This window comes from Typopeltis vanoorti, chromosome 15 (genome assembly GCF_054136105.1).
Source record: "Typopeltis vanoorti isolate ZY-2024b chromosome 15, IOZ_Tvanoo_1.0, whole genome shotgun sequence".
Lineage (NCBI taxonomy): Eukaryota > Metazoa > Arthropoda > Arachnida > Uropygi > Thelyphonidae > Typopeltis > Typopeltis vanoorti.
The window spans coordinates 15,063,094-15,080,916 of record NC_143563.1 but is presented as its reverse complement, the minus strand read 5'-3'; the positions used below and the strand labels follow the sequence as shown (position 1 = coordinate 15,080,916).

Here is a 17,823-nt window from a genome sequence, read left to right as displayed (position 1 = left end):
ATGTTTTAAGGGAACGTGCTAAGGAAGTGAACAGTGCTGTTGATTTGACTATTTAATGAGCCTTGTAACTGAAAATTGACTCACGACTGGATATAGTCCTGATTCAATATAGACACAGATGAGATTTTGTGGCTTATGGAGGTACAACTCATGATCATCCCTTGAAACTGGCTATGGATGTTGTTAGAAAGCTTGTTAAGTCCAGGTTTTTCTTATGGCATGTTTGCAGAAAGAACTAATTTTAATGTTGCAAGTGTGCATTTTCAGTAAATGTGTTCAGTTAGAGATATGATAAGGATAAGACAGTGGGCAAATAGGGATATTCATCCACCTGTCTTGGAATCTGCAGATGGGAGAGTGTACACTGTATTGGCAGACCTATACTGGGGTGGGAGGGGTATCTTGGGGCAAGTGTGATAGACATATGAAATGAAGATCAAGGATAAAAAAAGGAAGTGCCTAATCCTCTAGGTTGGCGAAGACAATCCAGAGAATTGCCGCAATGATGAGAAGGACCAATGACTAGCAGGGATAAGAGTGTGACAGTGGTTCTGTTGCATAAAGTCCTGATCAGACCACATCTAGATTACTGCTCAGATCTGATTGCAGGACTTGAAAATAGATGAAGTGACTTCTGAGAGGATATGAAGATGCATAACAAAACTATATCAGAACTATATGGAGTGAGGGCACATAATCTGCAGTTTGGTGGATAGAAGATGTAGCGATATGATTGAGACATTGAAGTTGCTGAAAGAAAGATACCCAGAGGGTTTTTATGGAAGAACAAAGGGGCCATCCCTAGAAATTATGAAAGAAAGTGGTGAATGAGAGGATGAGAAGCAGCTTTTATGCATGTGTATGCTACCATTCCATGGTACACAATGCATAAAAGCTATGACTCTTACTACCATTTCATGCACTCCCATTGCATAAGAGGGTGGTAAAAGTACAAAAAGTGAATGAGCTGTATAATAAATGTGTTGTGCTTGGACTCCTTGGAAATGCATTAATTTCCAAGGACTTATTGATGGAGGACCCATTTAGGCACCCATACTTAAATACTTATCATATCTCTAACTGAACACATTTACAAAATGCACACTCACAACATTAACATTAGTTCTTTCTGCAAACATGCCATAAGAAAAACCTGGACTTAACAATCTTTCTAACAACATCCATAGCCAGCTTCAAGGGATGATCATGAGTTGTATCTCCATAAGCTGCAAAATCTTACTTGTGTCTATACCATAAGTTCCACTTACCAACTTGCATGTTTCTATCAACTCTTCTCAAACTTTAAAGGTCATATTCCCTCAATCTGTCTTCATATGTACAATTCCAAAGGCTAATTATCTTGATTTGCTACTAAGGCTTTTCAACTATTTTCATCTCCTTGGAAATCCACCAAGTGACCAAATCTACATAAAGATTTGGTCTTTATCCTTGCAGAGCAGAAGAATAACTTCCTTATTCCTACAAATCAGTGTTCCTTTTAACAGTGCTATTACCCAACGTGATGGCTTAGCAATGCGACTCCTCAGCTTTAACTCACTATTCACAATAATCCTCAAGTCTCTAGCTTCACTAACTACTTCCAACAAATTCCCAAATAATACTCTGCCAGAAATATCCTCCATCCAAAATGCATAACTTTACACTTGGCAAAACTGAACTCGCATTCAATCCCATTTTGCCCATATAACTATACACTAACTGATCAAAAATATCTGAAGACTTCTTTGTAGTAGTGAATATGGCTGTATACATCACAACCATGGCTGATAGTATAAAAAAAAGAATATAATCTTGCAATCTTTAGATAAACATTAACAGTAAAATGGGCAAAATGACGAGTTCAGTGACTTTCGAGAACTATCATAGGATACCACATTTTGCAAACCTATCGATCTCCTTTGAGTTTTATATAATAACCACTAATATGGAGTTCTGGCAAATGCCTTGGCAAAATCCAGTCTTCTGGATTTTGCCAAGGGATATATATCCATTTCTCCTATTCAACTCTGTTGTTGCCATTATAGAAAATGAGCAGACTGCTTAAGCAACACCTACCTTTAAACAAAGCCATGCTGTTTTCTATAGAGGATCCTAGTGTTGTCGGCCCATCTTTGATGCAATAACTAACCAATCTCTCCAATAATTTTTTGATCTCAAAGATACCAAATGGTCTGTAACTTGCTGCATTAGTAAATCCATAATGAATCTTGCATGTGCTGAAACTCAAACAACCAGGTCAAGGACAGTGCTAGCTGTTTTGCACATTCCCTTCAACATATGTGCTGATATCCAAATCCAGTTCAACTGCTGTATTTGAGTCAAGCTCTTAAAAATAGCTTTAATACGTCTAACTAATTTCTAGTCTTTTGCACAGTTCTCCACCACATCCAGAGAATGGATCAGAAGGGCACATACACTTTACTAAAGTAATCACTTAACCACTCAGCTATTTATGTAACTGACACTTTCCTACCATTTGCATTCACTAAGGTTATTCTTCCATGGTCATTACCCTTATTTACTTACTATAGCAATAAAATTTTTTCGGACTTCCTTTGGCTAACTTCTTTTCATTATCAAAGAATTATAAAAAGAAGTTATCCAAATTGTCCAGACAAAGAAATCATGCAAATAAAAAATAAAACTCACCATAAATCCAGTCTCGCCTTCCTCAACATGGTTGCCACTCTCCTAGCTCTTTGTATTATCAGAATGGTATAAAATTTCCAGTTCCTGCCTCAAGCAAACTGCTGTTCATATTAGTTTACTAAATTATATTAGACAAGAAATTATATTCTTGTTTTAATCCTTTACCCAAGCATAAGCAAACAAAATTTTGCATGTGAAGCATCTTCTGAACTAAGCTACCTGTATATAGACTTCACATCGATTGCCTCATTATCCCACAATGTACAGCACATGTCCTTTTAAATGTATATATTGTAATGAATTATGAAAAGGGCGACCACCAAGACTGGTCATGTCTTTACTGATATCTTATCAGTGGGAAGTAATCCTAAGGAGATACTAAAAGATAAATCAATGCATAAGTCATTTTCCATATGTGAGCAGCAAAATGGTATCTCACAATGTTAAGATACTCAATCAGAGATAGTTGCAGCAAACTTTTGTTTGCTATGCTTGGGTCAAGGATTAAAATGATAATATAATTTTCTGTCTAATATAATTTGCCTGAAAAGCAGCCTGCTTAAGTGTTGGCAAAATACTAGAAATTTGATATTGTTCTCACCATGATATTATAAAAAGCATTTTATACTATAGAGTGGGCTAGGAGATTAAATAGAAGTGATTTCTATTCTTTCTATTCACCAGTGTATTGCATATTACAATAGTGTGAAAAGAATCATATGATTACACCATATATAATTCATGGTTATGGCTGTATTTCTTTTCCAATCAAACATGATTTACACATAACCACTGAAGAATCAAGCGGGTAAATAGAAACACTGACAGCCAATTTGGTAGCAAAGTAGACAGAAACATCCTTGTCTAAACTAAGAAATTGTCATGCCAAATAAAAAATAAATAAAGTTAAAAGCCAATAATAAATCCGATCTCTCATATTAGATTTGCAATTAAGGAAAGAAAAACGTCAGATCATAAATTATATCTAAATATATACAAGGAACTACTGTTAAATGTGGGCAGCTTTCTGACAATGCTACTTGAGCAAAATCAGCATTCACTGGGTGAAAGAGATTATTTCCTCCCCTCCCCACCACAATTTTTAATTAAAAATTTTAGATACATTTTGAATATCATCGATTCAAATGTGAGAAATTTGTCAACCGATCCATGCCATGGAACAGATGAAAAATATTTTCATTGTTATTACACAAATGAAACTGAATGTTTTAGTTAAGTAATGTTTTGATTATAACATAATCAAAACATTACCCAACTAACCCTGATTGCAAGATACAAAAAAATACCCTCAAGAACTGCTGGTGGGGTAGGCTGAGTTTGTGACTGCTTTTTTGTGGTAGATAAATTTCATTACTTGATGTTAGACCATCACCGTGATTAAAAAGTTCTGTTTGGTCTCTTGAGCAAGATTTCCAAATACCAGGTAAAAACAATACCACAAAAATTAATAAAAAAAAATAACAAATCCTTAGCTTATCCACAGTACTAATATACTACAGGTTCATATTTTATTGGTGATAGTAAAAATTCAAATATCTATGAAATATTACACTTAGGAAAAACAATGTTTGAAGACCCCCCACCTCCAGGTCAAAACTTTTATACAAAGGAGGTGCTATCTATGAGCTCATATGTTGGTACAATCCACAATTGTGGTTGCCAGAAACTTACCTTTAAGTCAATTATCAAACTGAGTCATTAGTGTAATCTCCACACACACACACACACACTGAATTGAAATTATCCAAGTATACAAAATATATTGATAGAAAAACTAGAAAAACTGACCAGTCTGTAGGAAAGCCATGAAATGGACTGGAAAAACATATGTATTCCATTTAGAATATACCATCATTATGAGTATGGATTCAAAGAATCTGCAGAGGTCATACTCTCACATCACAACTGAAGAATCACAGAATCAACTATATAATGTTTCGGAAGGTACCAATGCCCTGTTCAGCAAAATGTTTTTCCTCAATATTTTTAATAGTATTTCTGAAGGTAAATATTTGATATAATAAGCATTCCAGAATATCCAATATAAAATGATCTACCACTCAACGTCTTACCACATTACTTCATTCCTGATTTTAGGCTTGTTCAGTGAGTAGCCTCATCTCCAGTACCCTCAGAATTGCAAGTCAGATTCTTTGAGATGGGAGGCCATTGAAGCCGAGTAGATGCAGGCAAAGGTAGCACATTGGTTTAATGTGTCACAAAGTGTTGTCTTAACACTATGGATGCCATTTCAGGAGACAGGAACCATTACAACTGGCCAAAGCTATCCAATGTCAACTAAAACAAATCACTATCTGGCTTTCAAAGCAGGATGGAACCTATGATGAAGTGTCACTGTCTCTTGAAGTTGCTGCAGCAACAGGCAAAAACATTTCCAACCAAACTGTGTTAAGAAGGTTCAACTCAAGTAAACTCTGTGCAAAGAAGTGAGTGGTTTATATCCCATTAACCACAAACTACTGCAGAGCTCATTGAAACTGGTGCTATGAATGTCACTCTAGGACTCTGATATAAGGGATATTTCTGGTCTCTAATGTCTCATTTTAGTCTATAAAAGGATTCAAGACATTGGAGAGAACAAGGAATGCAGTACCATCCCTCCAATGTTAGACAAAGGGCCACTGATCATTATTCTGACACACCCCTATTCATGATATGACAAATGCATAGTGGTACCCAGAACAGATCCTTGAACCTTATTGTGTGACTATGTATAAGCAGACCATTCTTTTCATGCATGACAATGCTACTGTCCACAGAGGTAAAGTGATGGCGAAGTATCTTGAAACATAATAACAACATCCATTGGCCTGTGGCCCTTATGATTACCAGACTTAACTTTGAATGTGTAGGTTGCCCTTAGGTGTTGCATGAATAGCAACAGCCATTGCCTCAGTCAGTTGGTGAGCTACTCTCTGGCAGAAAGATGGGATTTGTTGGCAGAGAATCTTATTGACACCTTTATATCAAGCATGATCCACCACTGTCAGGTCTGTCATTAGAGGGGTTTATAGCAATACTGACATTATGTGACATTTTCAAGCATATTGTGTCAACTTCAGTGATGCTTTTTAATAATGCCTATATACCCCCCATGTAATATTCTTTATACCTGTCCAACATTCAAGGGAGAAAGCAGAAGGCTTGCATTGTCAAATTAGCACAATGAGTGCAGACAAGTAATTATGAGTTGGGGGGGGGGCTTCAACTTCAAGGGAAGAAAATGGAATTTATACAGCTGTTAAGAAATAATTACCTGAGAAAGAATGCAATGGAGAGGAGACAGACTAGGGATTTGATAGTGCTAGATAGGGTGACAGCAACCTGAGTACCCACATTGATTGTGAGCAAGAGTGATCATGTGGTCTTGCCTTTAGAGATTACCAGAACTGGGGAATTTTCAGTTAAGAAGGGGTATGTGTAGAATTACAGAGCAGGTGATTATGATAAGCTGAGAAGCCAGCTGGGAGCATTCTTATCATATAAGAATCTGGATAATAAAGATGTTAGCAGTACATTGGAGATAGTCAAGAGGTGGTTGACAAGCAATATTGAACCAAGTCTCTGAAAGATAAACTAGGTAACAGCTAAATGAATGAATAGCATCATTAAGCAGGAGTCACAGAAGAAGATAAAAGTTGTAAAAAATATATAAAATAAAGGCAACCAGCAAATTGAGCAATACAAGAGTGACCAGTACAGTAAAAAAGTAAAGCTGATTATGACAGGAAACTTGCTGAGCAGGCTACAGAAAATAAGAAGGATAATTTTAATGAGTGTGCTGATGAAATAATTCGATTACTGAGTGATCATTCTGCAAGAGTGTAGAATCCAGGCAGAGATACTGCAGTGTGATCTGAGAATAGAATTAGATGAATTGGATGGGCTAAGGATACTGCAGAACTTTAATGCAAATATGGCCATGAGATTGATAGGATACTAGCCTATTATGTTGAGAGTTTATTTTTCACTTGGCTAGACTATAATAAGTTTAGTTTAATCCTTTATCCAAGTGTGAGCAAACAAAGTTTGCACCTGAAAGTATCTTCAGGACTGGGGTAAGGTAGTGCAACACCAGACAACTCGTTGCAAAGGTGGAGAAAGCTCTCATTACTCCTATCTCAGTATCTCCCATAATGCAAAGCACATCTCCTTGCGGATGTGTAATGCTATGCATTAAGGCAAGGGCCACTACCCAAACCGGTTTCGACCACCTTTATTGAGGTCTCGTCAGTGGGAGCCAGGCCCAGTAGTGGAGATACAAAGGCAGAAGCAATGAGAAGTCATCCTAACCTATAGGAGTTGCAATAATGCAAAGCACATCTCCTTGTGGATATGTACTTTGTATCTCCACTACTGGGCCTGGCTCCCACTGACGAGACCTCAATAAAGGTCGAAACCAGTATGGGTAGTGGCCCTTGCCTTAATGCATAGCATTACACATATCCACAAGGAGATGTGCTTTGCATTATGGGAGATACTGAGATAGGAGTAATGAGAACTTTCTCCACCTTTGCAACGAGTTGCCTGGTGTTGCACTACCTTACCCCAGTCCTGAAGATACTTTCAGGTGCAAACTTTGTTTGCTCACACTTGGATAAAGGATTAAACTAAACTTATTATAGTCTAACCAAGTGAAAAATAAACTCTCAACATCTTTCTCTGAATCCGGAGTAATTTAATAATAAGGTTGCACACCCTTTTGCAACTCCTATTGGTTAGGATGACCTCTCATTGCTTCAGCCTTTGTATCTCCACTACTGAGCCTGGCTCCCACTGACGAGACCTCAATAAAGGTTGAAACCTGTATGGGTAGTGGCCCTTGCCTTAATGCATAGCATTACACATATCCGCAAGGAGATGTGCTTTGCATTATGGGAGATACTGAGATAGGAGTAATGAGAGCTTTCTCCACCTTTGCAATGAGTTGCCTGGTGTTGCACTACCTTACCCCAGTCCTGAAGATATTTTCAGGTGGAAACTTTGTTTGCTCACACTTGGATAAAGGATTAAACTAAACTTAATACTAGCCTATTATGCAGAAGAACGTGCAAGTTAAATAGCCTAGTCAGAGGAGCTGCCAGTTAAGTCTCAACTCTGGGAAGAAGAGGGCAAATCAGTTCCATTGTATAACAGACTCCAAAAGAGGTAGCGAATTATAGACCAATCAGTATCTCAAGAGTGGTGGTTATTGGTATTAATAAGGTATTGGAAAAATGTAAAAGATGAAATACAGGAATGGGCAGAGAGGAAAATGATACTCTATAGAGAAGCAACATGTTTTTATAAAGGGTAAGACTTGCCTTAGTAATCTGTCATTTTTTAATGAAAAAGTAACAAATGAATGGAATAAAGGAAATAGTTACAACAATGATAATACTGGTGGAATTTGTAAAGGCATTCAACAAGTTACCACACTGCACTGTTACATAAATTGGAACAATTGAGGATAGATATAAATCTGGTGATATGGATAAAAGAGGATGGCTGATAGATAGTATATGGAGAAAATTAATCCAGGAGAAGGAAGGTAACGAGCAGCATACTTGGGCTGCCATGATATATGTAATTTGTTCATCAATGATATATGTAATGATTTAATGAGAAATATCAAGTGTTTGGCAATGGATGCAAAAGTGGGAAGAGTAATAGTCAAAGATGATAGAAATCTTGCAGGATTACACATTAGCAGCATGGGCAAATGATAATGACCACCAGTTTAATATAGCAAAGTGTAACACTGTGTAACAGTGGTAGCAAGTAACGATTAGATTTTTTGCTTGAAGGATGGTGAATGTGTGTGGAATGGAATGGCAATGAGCCCATCAATGAAAATACTCACACTTTTTTCAAATTTTTCAAATACTCAAAAGGAGTTTTCTGGCCTTCCCCAAAAGAGGAGATATGCACTTTAGCATATTAAGTAAAGCATATGAACTGTGCATGAAATTGATGAGGAAAGGAGATATGGGGGTGACTGTGGACAGGGAGTTGAAGTTTAGAGCATATCATATAGAGGTGGGCAAAATAGCACATTAGATTACTTGGTTGTTGAGGAAAGACTGATAAGTGTGGGAGGTTTTTATCCCTCTTTATAAGGATTTATAGAAGAGGCAAATAAAAAATCCTTGATTGCAGACATCAACTTGATTGGCTTGGACATCAACTGAGACCTTCTCCATACTTTGACATCTTTGTTTCATACACTCACTGAAATGGACAAAGATGGAGAGGAAGACCACTAAACAATTCTGGAAGTATATTAACCATCTTATCAGCACAGATACTCTCTCTCTCTCCATGAGAAAAAACTCAACTGGCTCAAAGCAGAGAAGCCTGGAAAGCTACATATAATAATCAACTCTTTCTTATTCCTATTTATTTAGTTTGTTTCCCTATTTACAAATTGTAAATAAACCAAGATGAAGGCTTTATAAGACCACAGACTGAAGGCCTGCAGGATAGACTGAAGGTCTTTTGAAGCCTTAAAAAGGCTAATTGATAGGCAAAAAAAGGGGATATGACAAACAGAAAAGTTAGTCAATCCTATAAAAGGGATTTTATGGAATTGGCAAAGGTGGCTTTTTTAAACACATGAAGAATGAGAAAGGGATCACCCTTAGAAATTGTGTAACAGTGGTTAGCAAGTAATGATTAGATTTTTTGCTTGAAGGATGGTGAATGTGTGTGTGTGTGGAATGGCAATGAGTCCATCAATGAAAATACTCGCACTTTTTTCAAATTTTTCAAATACCCAAAAAGAGTTTTCTCGCCTTCCCCAAAAGAGGAGATATGCACTTTAGCATATTAAGCATATGAACTGTACAGGCCACAAAGATATAATCATATCTCTACATAATCTGTAGGGTCCATTAATTGTGGGTTGCTGAAACATGAGGACCAATGTTTAAATGGTGTGTTAAGCTTGTTCTCCAATTATCCTGTGCTGGACATCACAATAATGATATGGAAGTGGATACACAGATTGGAGTATCTGTGAGAGAAGGATCATCAATGAACCAGCTTGTTTTTTTTTGCTTGATGCTATCCAAAAGGACAAACTGGTTAATTGATGACCCTTCTCTCCCAGATCCACTCCAATCTGTCTCTAAGATTTGTTTCTGCTTTATGCCTGTTCTATAGGTCCATTCATGGACAATGTTGAACTAACAACTATTATTCTCCCACTTTCCTCACAAACAAGAACAAGAGCAGCACTACTGGCATTCAATGCCCATTTACAGTCCAGCTCCAAACTTACTGATCAACATCTTTGCCTCCTCTTTCATTCCATCTACCTCTGTTCTTTGGAACAGCTTCTCTCACTCTGTCTTTCCCCAAAAAAGTGCAACCTTCGACTGTTCATAAAAGATGTCAATAGATTCCTCCTTACCCTCCTGGCCACATATAGCATCGATGTGCTATAGGTTTTGCAACATTTCATGAGTGGATCATATACATAAATAAAAAATTGACAATTTTAGCTGAGAAATGAATTTTATCCTCAGCCAGTATGAAACAACTACTCTGCTTATCAGAGGCATGAAATGGCTTGAAAAAGTTCAGTGTTGAGTTTTTAGATACTTTAGTTTATTTTTTGGTACACATTACATTACAATTTCTCATTCTTAATTAGTGAGAACCTGCACAATGTTTTGTATGAATACTCCAAATTGGAAAAGCTAAAAGAAAATGAATATCTAAAATTAGATTAAATAATTGAGAATTTGTCTTACCTTCCCCCACATCCATATTCCCATTGTCTTAGGCCTAACAGAAGGTCCAATACCAAACCCACCATGAGATTTGCCCATTATCTGATTCATAAGAAAAGATTTACCAGAATGAAATTTACCAACTACTGCTACTGTTGCAACTGAATTGTTCAATCTGTATAAGAGCTGCAAAAATAATACAAATATATGTAATAAAAAACAAGATTTATTTATCACATAAGCCAAAATTAGTTGAAGGGTTAATTTCTCAAATACAACTGTTATGAAAATTCAGTGCAAGTCACCGATATTACTTTTAAATTGCCAAGAATTAAATAATTATTTCATTTCTTTGTTGATCAAGTAAATGATATAAGTGGTGAGATCAATAATGCCATCACAATTTTTTTTTTTTTTTTGGAAGTTTTTTTCCACTTAGTTAGACTATAATAAATTTAGTTTAATCCTTTATCCAAGTGTAAGCAAACAAAGTTTGCACATGAAGTATCTCCAGGACTGTGGCAACTCCTGGTAAAGGTGGAGCAAGCTCTCATCACTACTTGTCTTAGTATCTCCCATAATGCAAAGCACATCTCTTTGCAGACATGTATAATGCTATGCATTATACAAAATACATTAAGGAAAAGACCACTACCCAGACTGGTTTCGGCCTTTGAGGTCTTGTCAGTGGGAGCCAGACCCAGAGGTGGTGATACTAAGGTGGAAGCAATTGAGAAGTCAGTCCTGAAGATACTTCAAGTGCAAACTTTGTTTGCTTGCACTTGGATAAAGGATTAAACTAAATTTGTTATTGCCTATCACAATTATGGTATTATGCAAGTAATATTATTACAGTAACAAAACTATTTTTTAAGAAAATTTACAATGTAGCCTAATATATTAACTAAAAGAAATTTAATACTTCCAATATTTCAGCAAAGTCAAATTATCATCATCAGGGAACAAAATATAATAGCGCAATGCATGCATGCACATATCTGGAGTAATGAGGTTTTGGAAGATTTTTTCACTTGGTTAGACTATAATAAATTTAGTTTAATCTTTATCCAAGTGTAAGGAAATAAAGTTTGCATATGAAGTATCTTCAGGACTGAGGCAACTCATGGTAAAGGTGGACTAAGCTCTCATCACTTATCTTAGTATCCCCCATAATGCAAAACACATCTCCTTGCAGACATGTATAATGCTATGTATTAAGGGAAGGGTCACTATCCAGACCGGTTTCGACCTTTATTGAGGTCTCGTCAGTGGGAGCCAGACCCAGAGGTCATGATACTAAGGTGGAAACAATGGAGAAGTCATATTTACCTATACGAGTTGCCAAAAGGTGCCTCACCTTATTATTAAGTTACTCTGGATTTAGAGAAAGATGATGGAAGTTTTTTTTTTTCACTTGGTTAAACTATAATAAATTTAGTTTAATCCTTTATTCAAGTGTAAGCAAATAAAGTTTGCACCTGAAGTATCTTCAGGACTGAGGCAACTCGTGGTAAAGGTGGACCAAGCTCTCATCACTACTTGTATAATGTATAGGTAAATATGACTTCTCCATTGCTTCCACCTTAGTATCACCACCTCTGGGTCTGGCTCCCACTGACGATCAATCAAGGTCGAAAAACCAATCTGGGTAGTGGCTCTTCCCTTAATGCATAGCATTATACATGTCTGCAAGGAGATGTGCTTTGCATTATGGGGGGATACTAAGATAAGTAGTGGTGAGAGCTTGCTCCACCTTTACCATGAGTTGCCTCAGTCCTGAAGATACTTCAAGCGCAAACTTTGTTTGCTTACACTTGGATAAAGGATTAAACTAAATTTATTAGAGTAATGAGGTTGAAATCCTAATAGCATCCCGGCTAAACTGGGTCTCCTCGAATGTTGGGCTGAAGCACGAAAATGAGAGCTTTCCAAATTTGGAATGGTTTCATGAAACCAAACTATATTCTTATATTATACAAAATCTTATCTTGGAATCAAACACCTGTTTTGAATCTTTTCTCTCCCATTCTGTTCAAGTGGCCATACCAGCTTAGATTAGTTCTGCTCACACATTCTTAAATGCCAACAATGTCAAGTTTCTTTCTAATATCTTCATTTTTATTATGATTCTGCCATTGCTACCATCTTCACTTTCCTAATTTTTCTCAGCACTCTCATATCTGTGGTCTCACGTCTTTGCTCAAGTGTTTTATTTCTAACCTAGGTCTCAGATCCATAACTTAAAACGGGTTTGAACACTATTGTATACAGCTAGTTTTGTGTTTCAGCTAATTTCTCTGGTATTCCATATAAATTTATTCAATTGGCTCCCAACATACCAGCTTTACTTTACTTATTTTGTTATCTAGTCCCATATTTAATTTGCCATCTTCACTAAAAACTGTGCATAATGGCTGAAATATTTTACTTGTTCTATGATTGTTCATTGATAATGGAGCTGAAGTTTTCTATATTCCTGCCTATTTTCAGAGCTTTACTTATTCTGTTATCTAGTTCCAAATTTAATTTGCCATCTTCACTAAAAACTGTGCATAATGGCTGAAATATTTTACTTGTTCTATGATTGTTCATTGATAATGGAGCTGAAGTTTTCTATATTCCTGCCTATTTTCAGAGTTTTGGTTTTTTACTGCTGATTTTCATGCCAAATTTGTTACAGCTGTTATTCAATTTAGTTTGAGAATCCTGCAGACTTGTACTGGATGTATTAAGTACATCTTCTGCATAAAGTAGATCTAACTTTGATATCTTTGATTCTAATATCAGGTTTAATGTCACTTTCTTTCATAATGCAATCTATATAGATAATAAATAAGAGTGGAGATAACGTGCATCCTTGTCTTACACCTGATTTTACATCAAACAATCTTCCTGTATTTCTTCCAATTATAACTGCAAACTTAGAACTTAAATATAGATTATGTTTTTTATTTTATGTTGAGCCCATACACGAGAGGTTGGTTGATCAACCTTTAGTACATTAGTACCATATATGGGTATGGTAATCAAATGTAAACAGTTCCTCCTTTCCAAACCCACTGGCTGGGAAAGGAGGAACTGTTTACATTTGATTTAAGAGACTATATTGTATTCCTTGGGAAACACATAAGGGGAAAGACTGTTCCACAATACAGCAGTAGCAGGGATGGAGGAGGAGGAAAAAAAACTTCTGTGAGTTTCAAACTGCACTGTGAAGAGATGTTGAGCAGCAGTTGCACGTGTTCCAACAAGCTTAGTACTAAGTGGGGGAATTATTGATGCTATTTCAGATGAAAATTTCCTGTGGAAATATTTATAGAATACATATACTGCAGAAACCAAACACCTGTGCAAAAGTGGGAGGAGTGAGATGGTAAGAGATTGGTCATTAATAAATCTAATTGCTCTCCTCTGTATTGAATTGAGCATTTTGAGGGAGCTTTTAGAGGCCATTCAAAATGGGAGAGCAATATTTAATAGAAGAGCAGATTTGTGATTTGTATAAGGTTAACAGCTGTTCAGAGGTGAAGTATTGTCTTGAGCAAGAGAAATCCTAGTTTTTTTACAAGCTGAGAATGCAATGGTTGTGATGTGTTTATGGCAGGAGAGGCTTGATGTCTGGGTAATTCCAAGAAGAGAGATCTCATCTTGTCTGGAAATTTGGGTGTTGTCGAAAGTAATACTGGGACAAAATGTTTTTTTTTTGTGAGAAATAAAGGCAGTATTCTAGTAGTAAGACTTATACGTTGGTTAGACATAACTGGTAATTAGTTTACAGAATTAACAACACATAAAGTATATTAATTAAAGGTAACTTTAATGAATAACTTCTATATTTCGGCAATGTCACATTGCCATCTTCAGGAACATAAAGATATGGTATGTGCACTCAGGAACTAACACAAAGCAAATGAGGAAGAAAGCAAGAAACTAATATTGTTCCTAAAGTCCTAATGGTGCCCTCTTGCGGGCTAATTTGGTAGTCTTGGCAGTTGGGCTGAAGTTCTCATAATGAAAGTCTCCCAAATTTGGGGCAGTTTCATGCACCCAAATTTGTTGAGGTTACGAATGTTTATTTAGAGCTGCTGAAGATTCTTTGAATAATCTTTCGTATTTAAACTTGCTGCGATGGATTATTTTTGTTTTCTTCCAACGAATTTTATGGTGGGTATCTAAGGCATGGTCTGCCAGCCCAGAGCGGCTGTACTGGTGAAACCGGATGTAGTCTTGGTGTTCTGAAATCCTGATATTTGTTGTTCTGCCTGTTTGGCCAAAGTAGGACAATTTGCAGCTGCAAGGGACCTGGTATACACCAGGTAGGTCTAGGGGAAGACCAACCACTTCCCCTAGACCTACCTGGTGTATACCAGGTCCCTTGCAGCTGCAAATTGTCCTACTTTGGCCAAACAGGCAGAACAACAAATATCAGGATTTCAGAACACCAAGACTACATCCGGTTTCACCAGTACAGCTGCTCTGGGCTGGCAGACCATGCCTTAGATACCCACCATAAAATTCGTTGGAAGAAAACAAAAATAATCCATTGCAGCAAGTTTAAATACGAAAGATTATTCAAAGAATCTTCAGCAGCTCTAAAAAACATTCCTAACCTCAACAAATTTGGGTGCATGAAACTGCCCCAAATTTGGGAGACTTTCATTATGAGAACTTCAGCCCAACTGCCAAGACTACCAAATTAGCCCGCAAGAAGGCAAGGACTTTAGGAACAATATTAGTTTCTTGCTTTCTTCTTCATTTGCTTTGTGTTAGTTCCTGAGTGCACATACCATATCTTTATGTTCCTGAAGATGGCAACGTGACATTGCCGAAATATAGAAGTTATTCATTAAAGTTACCTTTAATTAATATACTTTATATGCGTTGTTAATTCCGTAAACTAATTACCAGTTAAAGGCAGTATTACTTTGTATAACATTCTATTTAACCCCATATTATTGTAGTGTTTTGAAAAGCTTTTCTCCAGGAACCTTGTCATATGCCTTTTCCAGATCTACAAAATAAAGCCCAAAACTATTTGTCATTAAGTGAGAATTTGATTTCAATGAACCTCTATATGGCCTGAGGTTGTTCTTCTCTAAGTCTCCCTTCCACAATATTTCTCAGCCTCTTTTCAAGATTTCTTGCATAAATCTTACTCGGAATACTTAGTAGAGAAACTCTAATTCTCACATTCAGCTTTATTCTTTTAATACATGGGAACTATGACAGCTCTACTCCAATATCTGGGATTTGGCCTTCTTAAATCCTCTGAATTATGCAACACAGCCACTTCAAATCATTTTTACCTCTATTTTGAGCATTTCTGGTTAAATATCAATTACTCCAGCTGACGTCCCATACTTCAAGTTTTTTTATTGTTTTTTCTATAAAGTATTGATATGTACTCCTGTTTCCATTCCTCCTGAAAATTTTCTAGTATTGTTCTGTCACTGCTTGTTTCACTTAGTCTTTCAAGGTAATTACTCCAGACATCTAAGATATCCTTATCTTCAGTTTTCATGATCCCTTTATCATCTCTGATTCATTTTTCAAAGTAATCTTTCCTTAATGTAAGCTTTTTTCAATAACATCCAGAAAATGTTGCCATCTTCCTGATTTATCTTCTTTATTCTTATCAAATTTTTTCCATGACTTTTGTTTTATTACTTTTACTCAACTTTCCATAACTTTTGTTTTACTACTTTTCTCTGTATTCTTTTAAGGCAATTGCAGATTTATTTGTTGGGAACTTTCAGTATGCTTTCTTCTTTTCTAAGACTGTTTCTTTAACACCTTGTGTCCACAATATTTTTATTTTTCTATCCTTGCAGACAATTTCATCATATATCTCCCTAGCTGAATCAAGCAATGTTTTCTTCAGAATTTGCCAGAATGTGAGTATCAAAGGTTTGGTTCTGGTTTTCAAATTGTTTCATATTTTTCTTCAATAATGTTTGTATAGTTGAGCCTAGAGTTTACATGTAGAAACTGCTCACCTTCAATTCTTTTTAAAATTTTCTTACATACTTTTCAATGTAATATTCATTTTTATCCTACTTAGAACAATGTGATGGTCACTTCCTATTTCACATGAGACCTTAAAGGTTTAAACTAGTCTGGGGAGTGATTTTTCATAATGCAAAAGATACCAAGTTATTTTAAATATAAACCTGTCTTTTTTTTTTACTCCATTTCCCAAGTAAGCAAACGGACAAGTCAGCCAAGTTTGCACCTGCAAGTGTTGCAAGTCTAGCTGACCCTGCACGTAGTGCAAGTCCAAGGCAACTCGTGGTAAAGGTAGAATAAGCTCTGATCACTATTCTTAATATTTACCCTTAATGCAAAGCACATCTCCTGGAGGAGATGTATGATGCTATGTATTAAAGGAAAGGAGCCACTACCCAGACCAGTTTCGACCTTTATTGAGGTCTCATCAGTGGGAGCCAAGCCAAATGGAGATACCAGGCAGTAGCATTAGCAAGGTCATCTCTACCTATAGGAGTTGCCAAACGGTGTGCCACCTTTTTATTAAATTACTCTGGATTTAGAGAAAGATGTTGAAAGTTTATTTTTCACTTGGTTAGACTATAATAAATTTAGTTTAATCCTTTATCCAAGTGTGAGCAAACAAAGTTTGCGACCTCCATAAAGGTCAAAATTAGTCTGGGTAGTGGCCCTTCCCTTAATGCATAATATTATACATATCCGCAAGGAGATGTGTTTTGAATAATGGGAGATACTGAGACAGGAGTGAGGTTAGCTTGCTCCACCTTTGCAACGAGTTGCCAAGTGTTGTACCACCTCACCCCAGTCCTGAAGATACTTTCAGGAGCAAACTCTGTTTGCTCACACTTGGATAAAGGATTAAACTAAATTTATTATAGTCTAACCAAGTGAAAAATAAACTTTCAACATCTTTCTCTAAATCCAGAGTAATTTAATAAAAAGGTGGCATACCGTTTGGCAACTCCTATAGGTAGAGATGACCTTGCTAATGCTTCTGCCTGGTATCTCCACTTTGGCCTGGCTCCCACTGAAGAGACCTCAATCAAAGTCTAAACTAGTCTGGGTAGTGGCTCTTCCCTTAATGCATAACATTATACATATCTGCAAGGAGATGTGTTTTGCATTATGGGAGATACTGAAATAGGAGTGATGTTAGCTTGCTCCACCTTTGCAATGAGTTGCCCGGTATTGTACCACCTTACCCCAGTCCTGAAGATACTTTCAGGCGCAAACTTTGTTTGCTCACACTTGGATAAAGGATTAAACTAAATTTATTATTTCAATATCAATGTACCATTTTCAATGATACATAAGCATAAAATTTTACAGCTAATAAATTTATTTCACATTAGTAGTTTTTGGTATTGCAACCGCATATTAATATAAAGAG

The 17,823-nt window shown here is 36.4% G+C and overlaps 1 protein-coding gene across 4 annotated transcripts in view; it reads right to left on the bottom strand.

The window, feature by feature from the left end:
- Window positions 1-17,823, bottom strand: part of LOC150098408 (uncharacterized) — a 255,884-nt gene that overhangs the window by 217,591 nt on the left and 20,470 nt on the right. For all 4 annotated transcript variants that reach the window (XR_016549455.1, XR_016549454.1, XR_016549456.1 and 1 more), the window contains exon 3: window positions 10,449-10,613. Coding sequence is in view for 1 of the 4 variants with exons in the window: in XM_090404682.1 (XP_090260808.1) it covers window positions 10,449-10,613 (165 nt within the window). In the remaining 3 variants the exon portion in view is untranslated. The remainder of the gene's footprint in view (window positions 1-10,448; window positions 10,614-17,823) is intronic.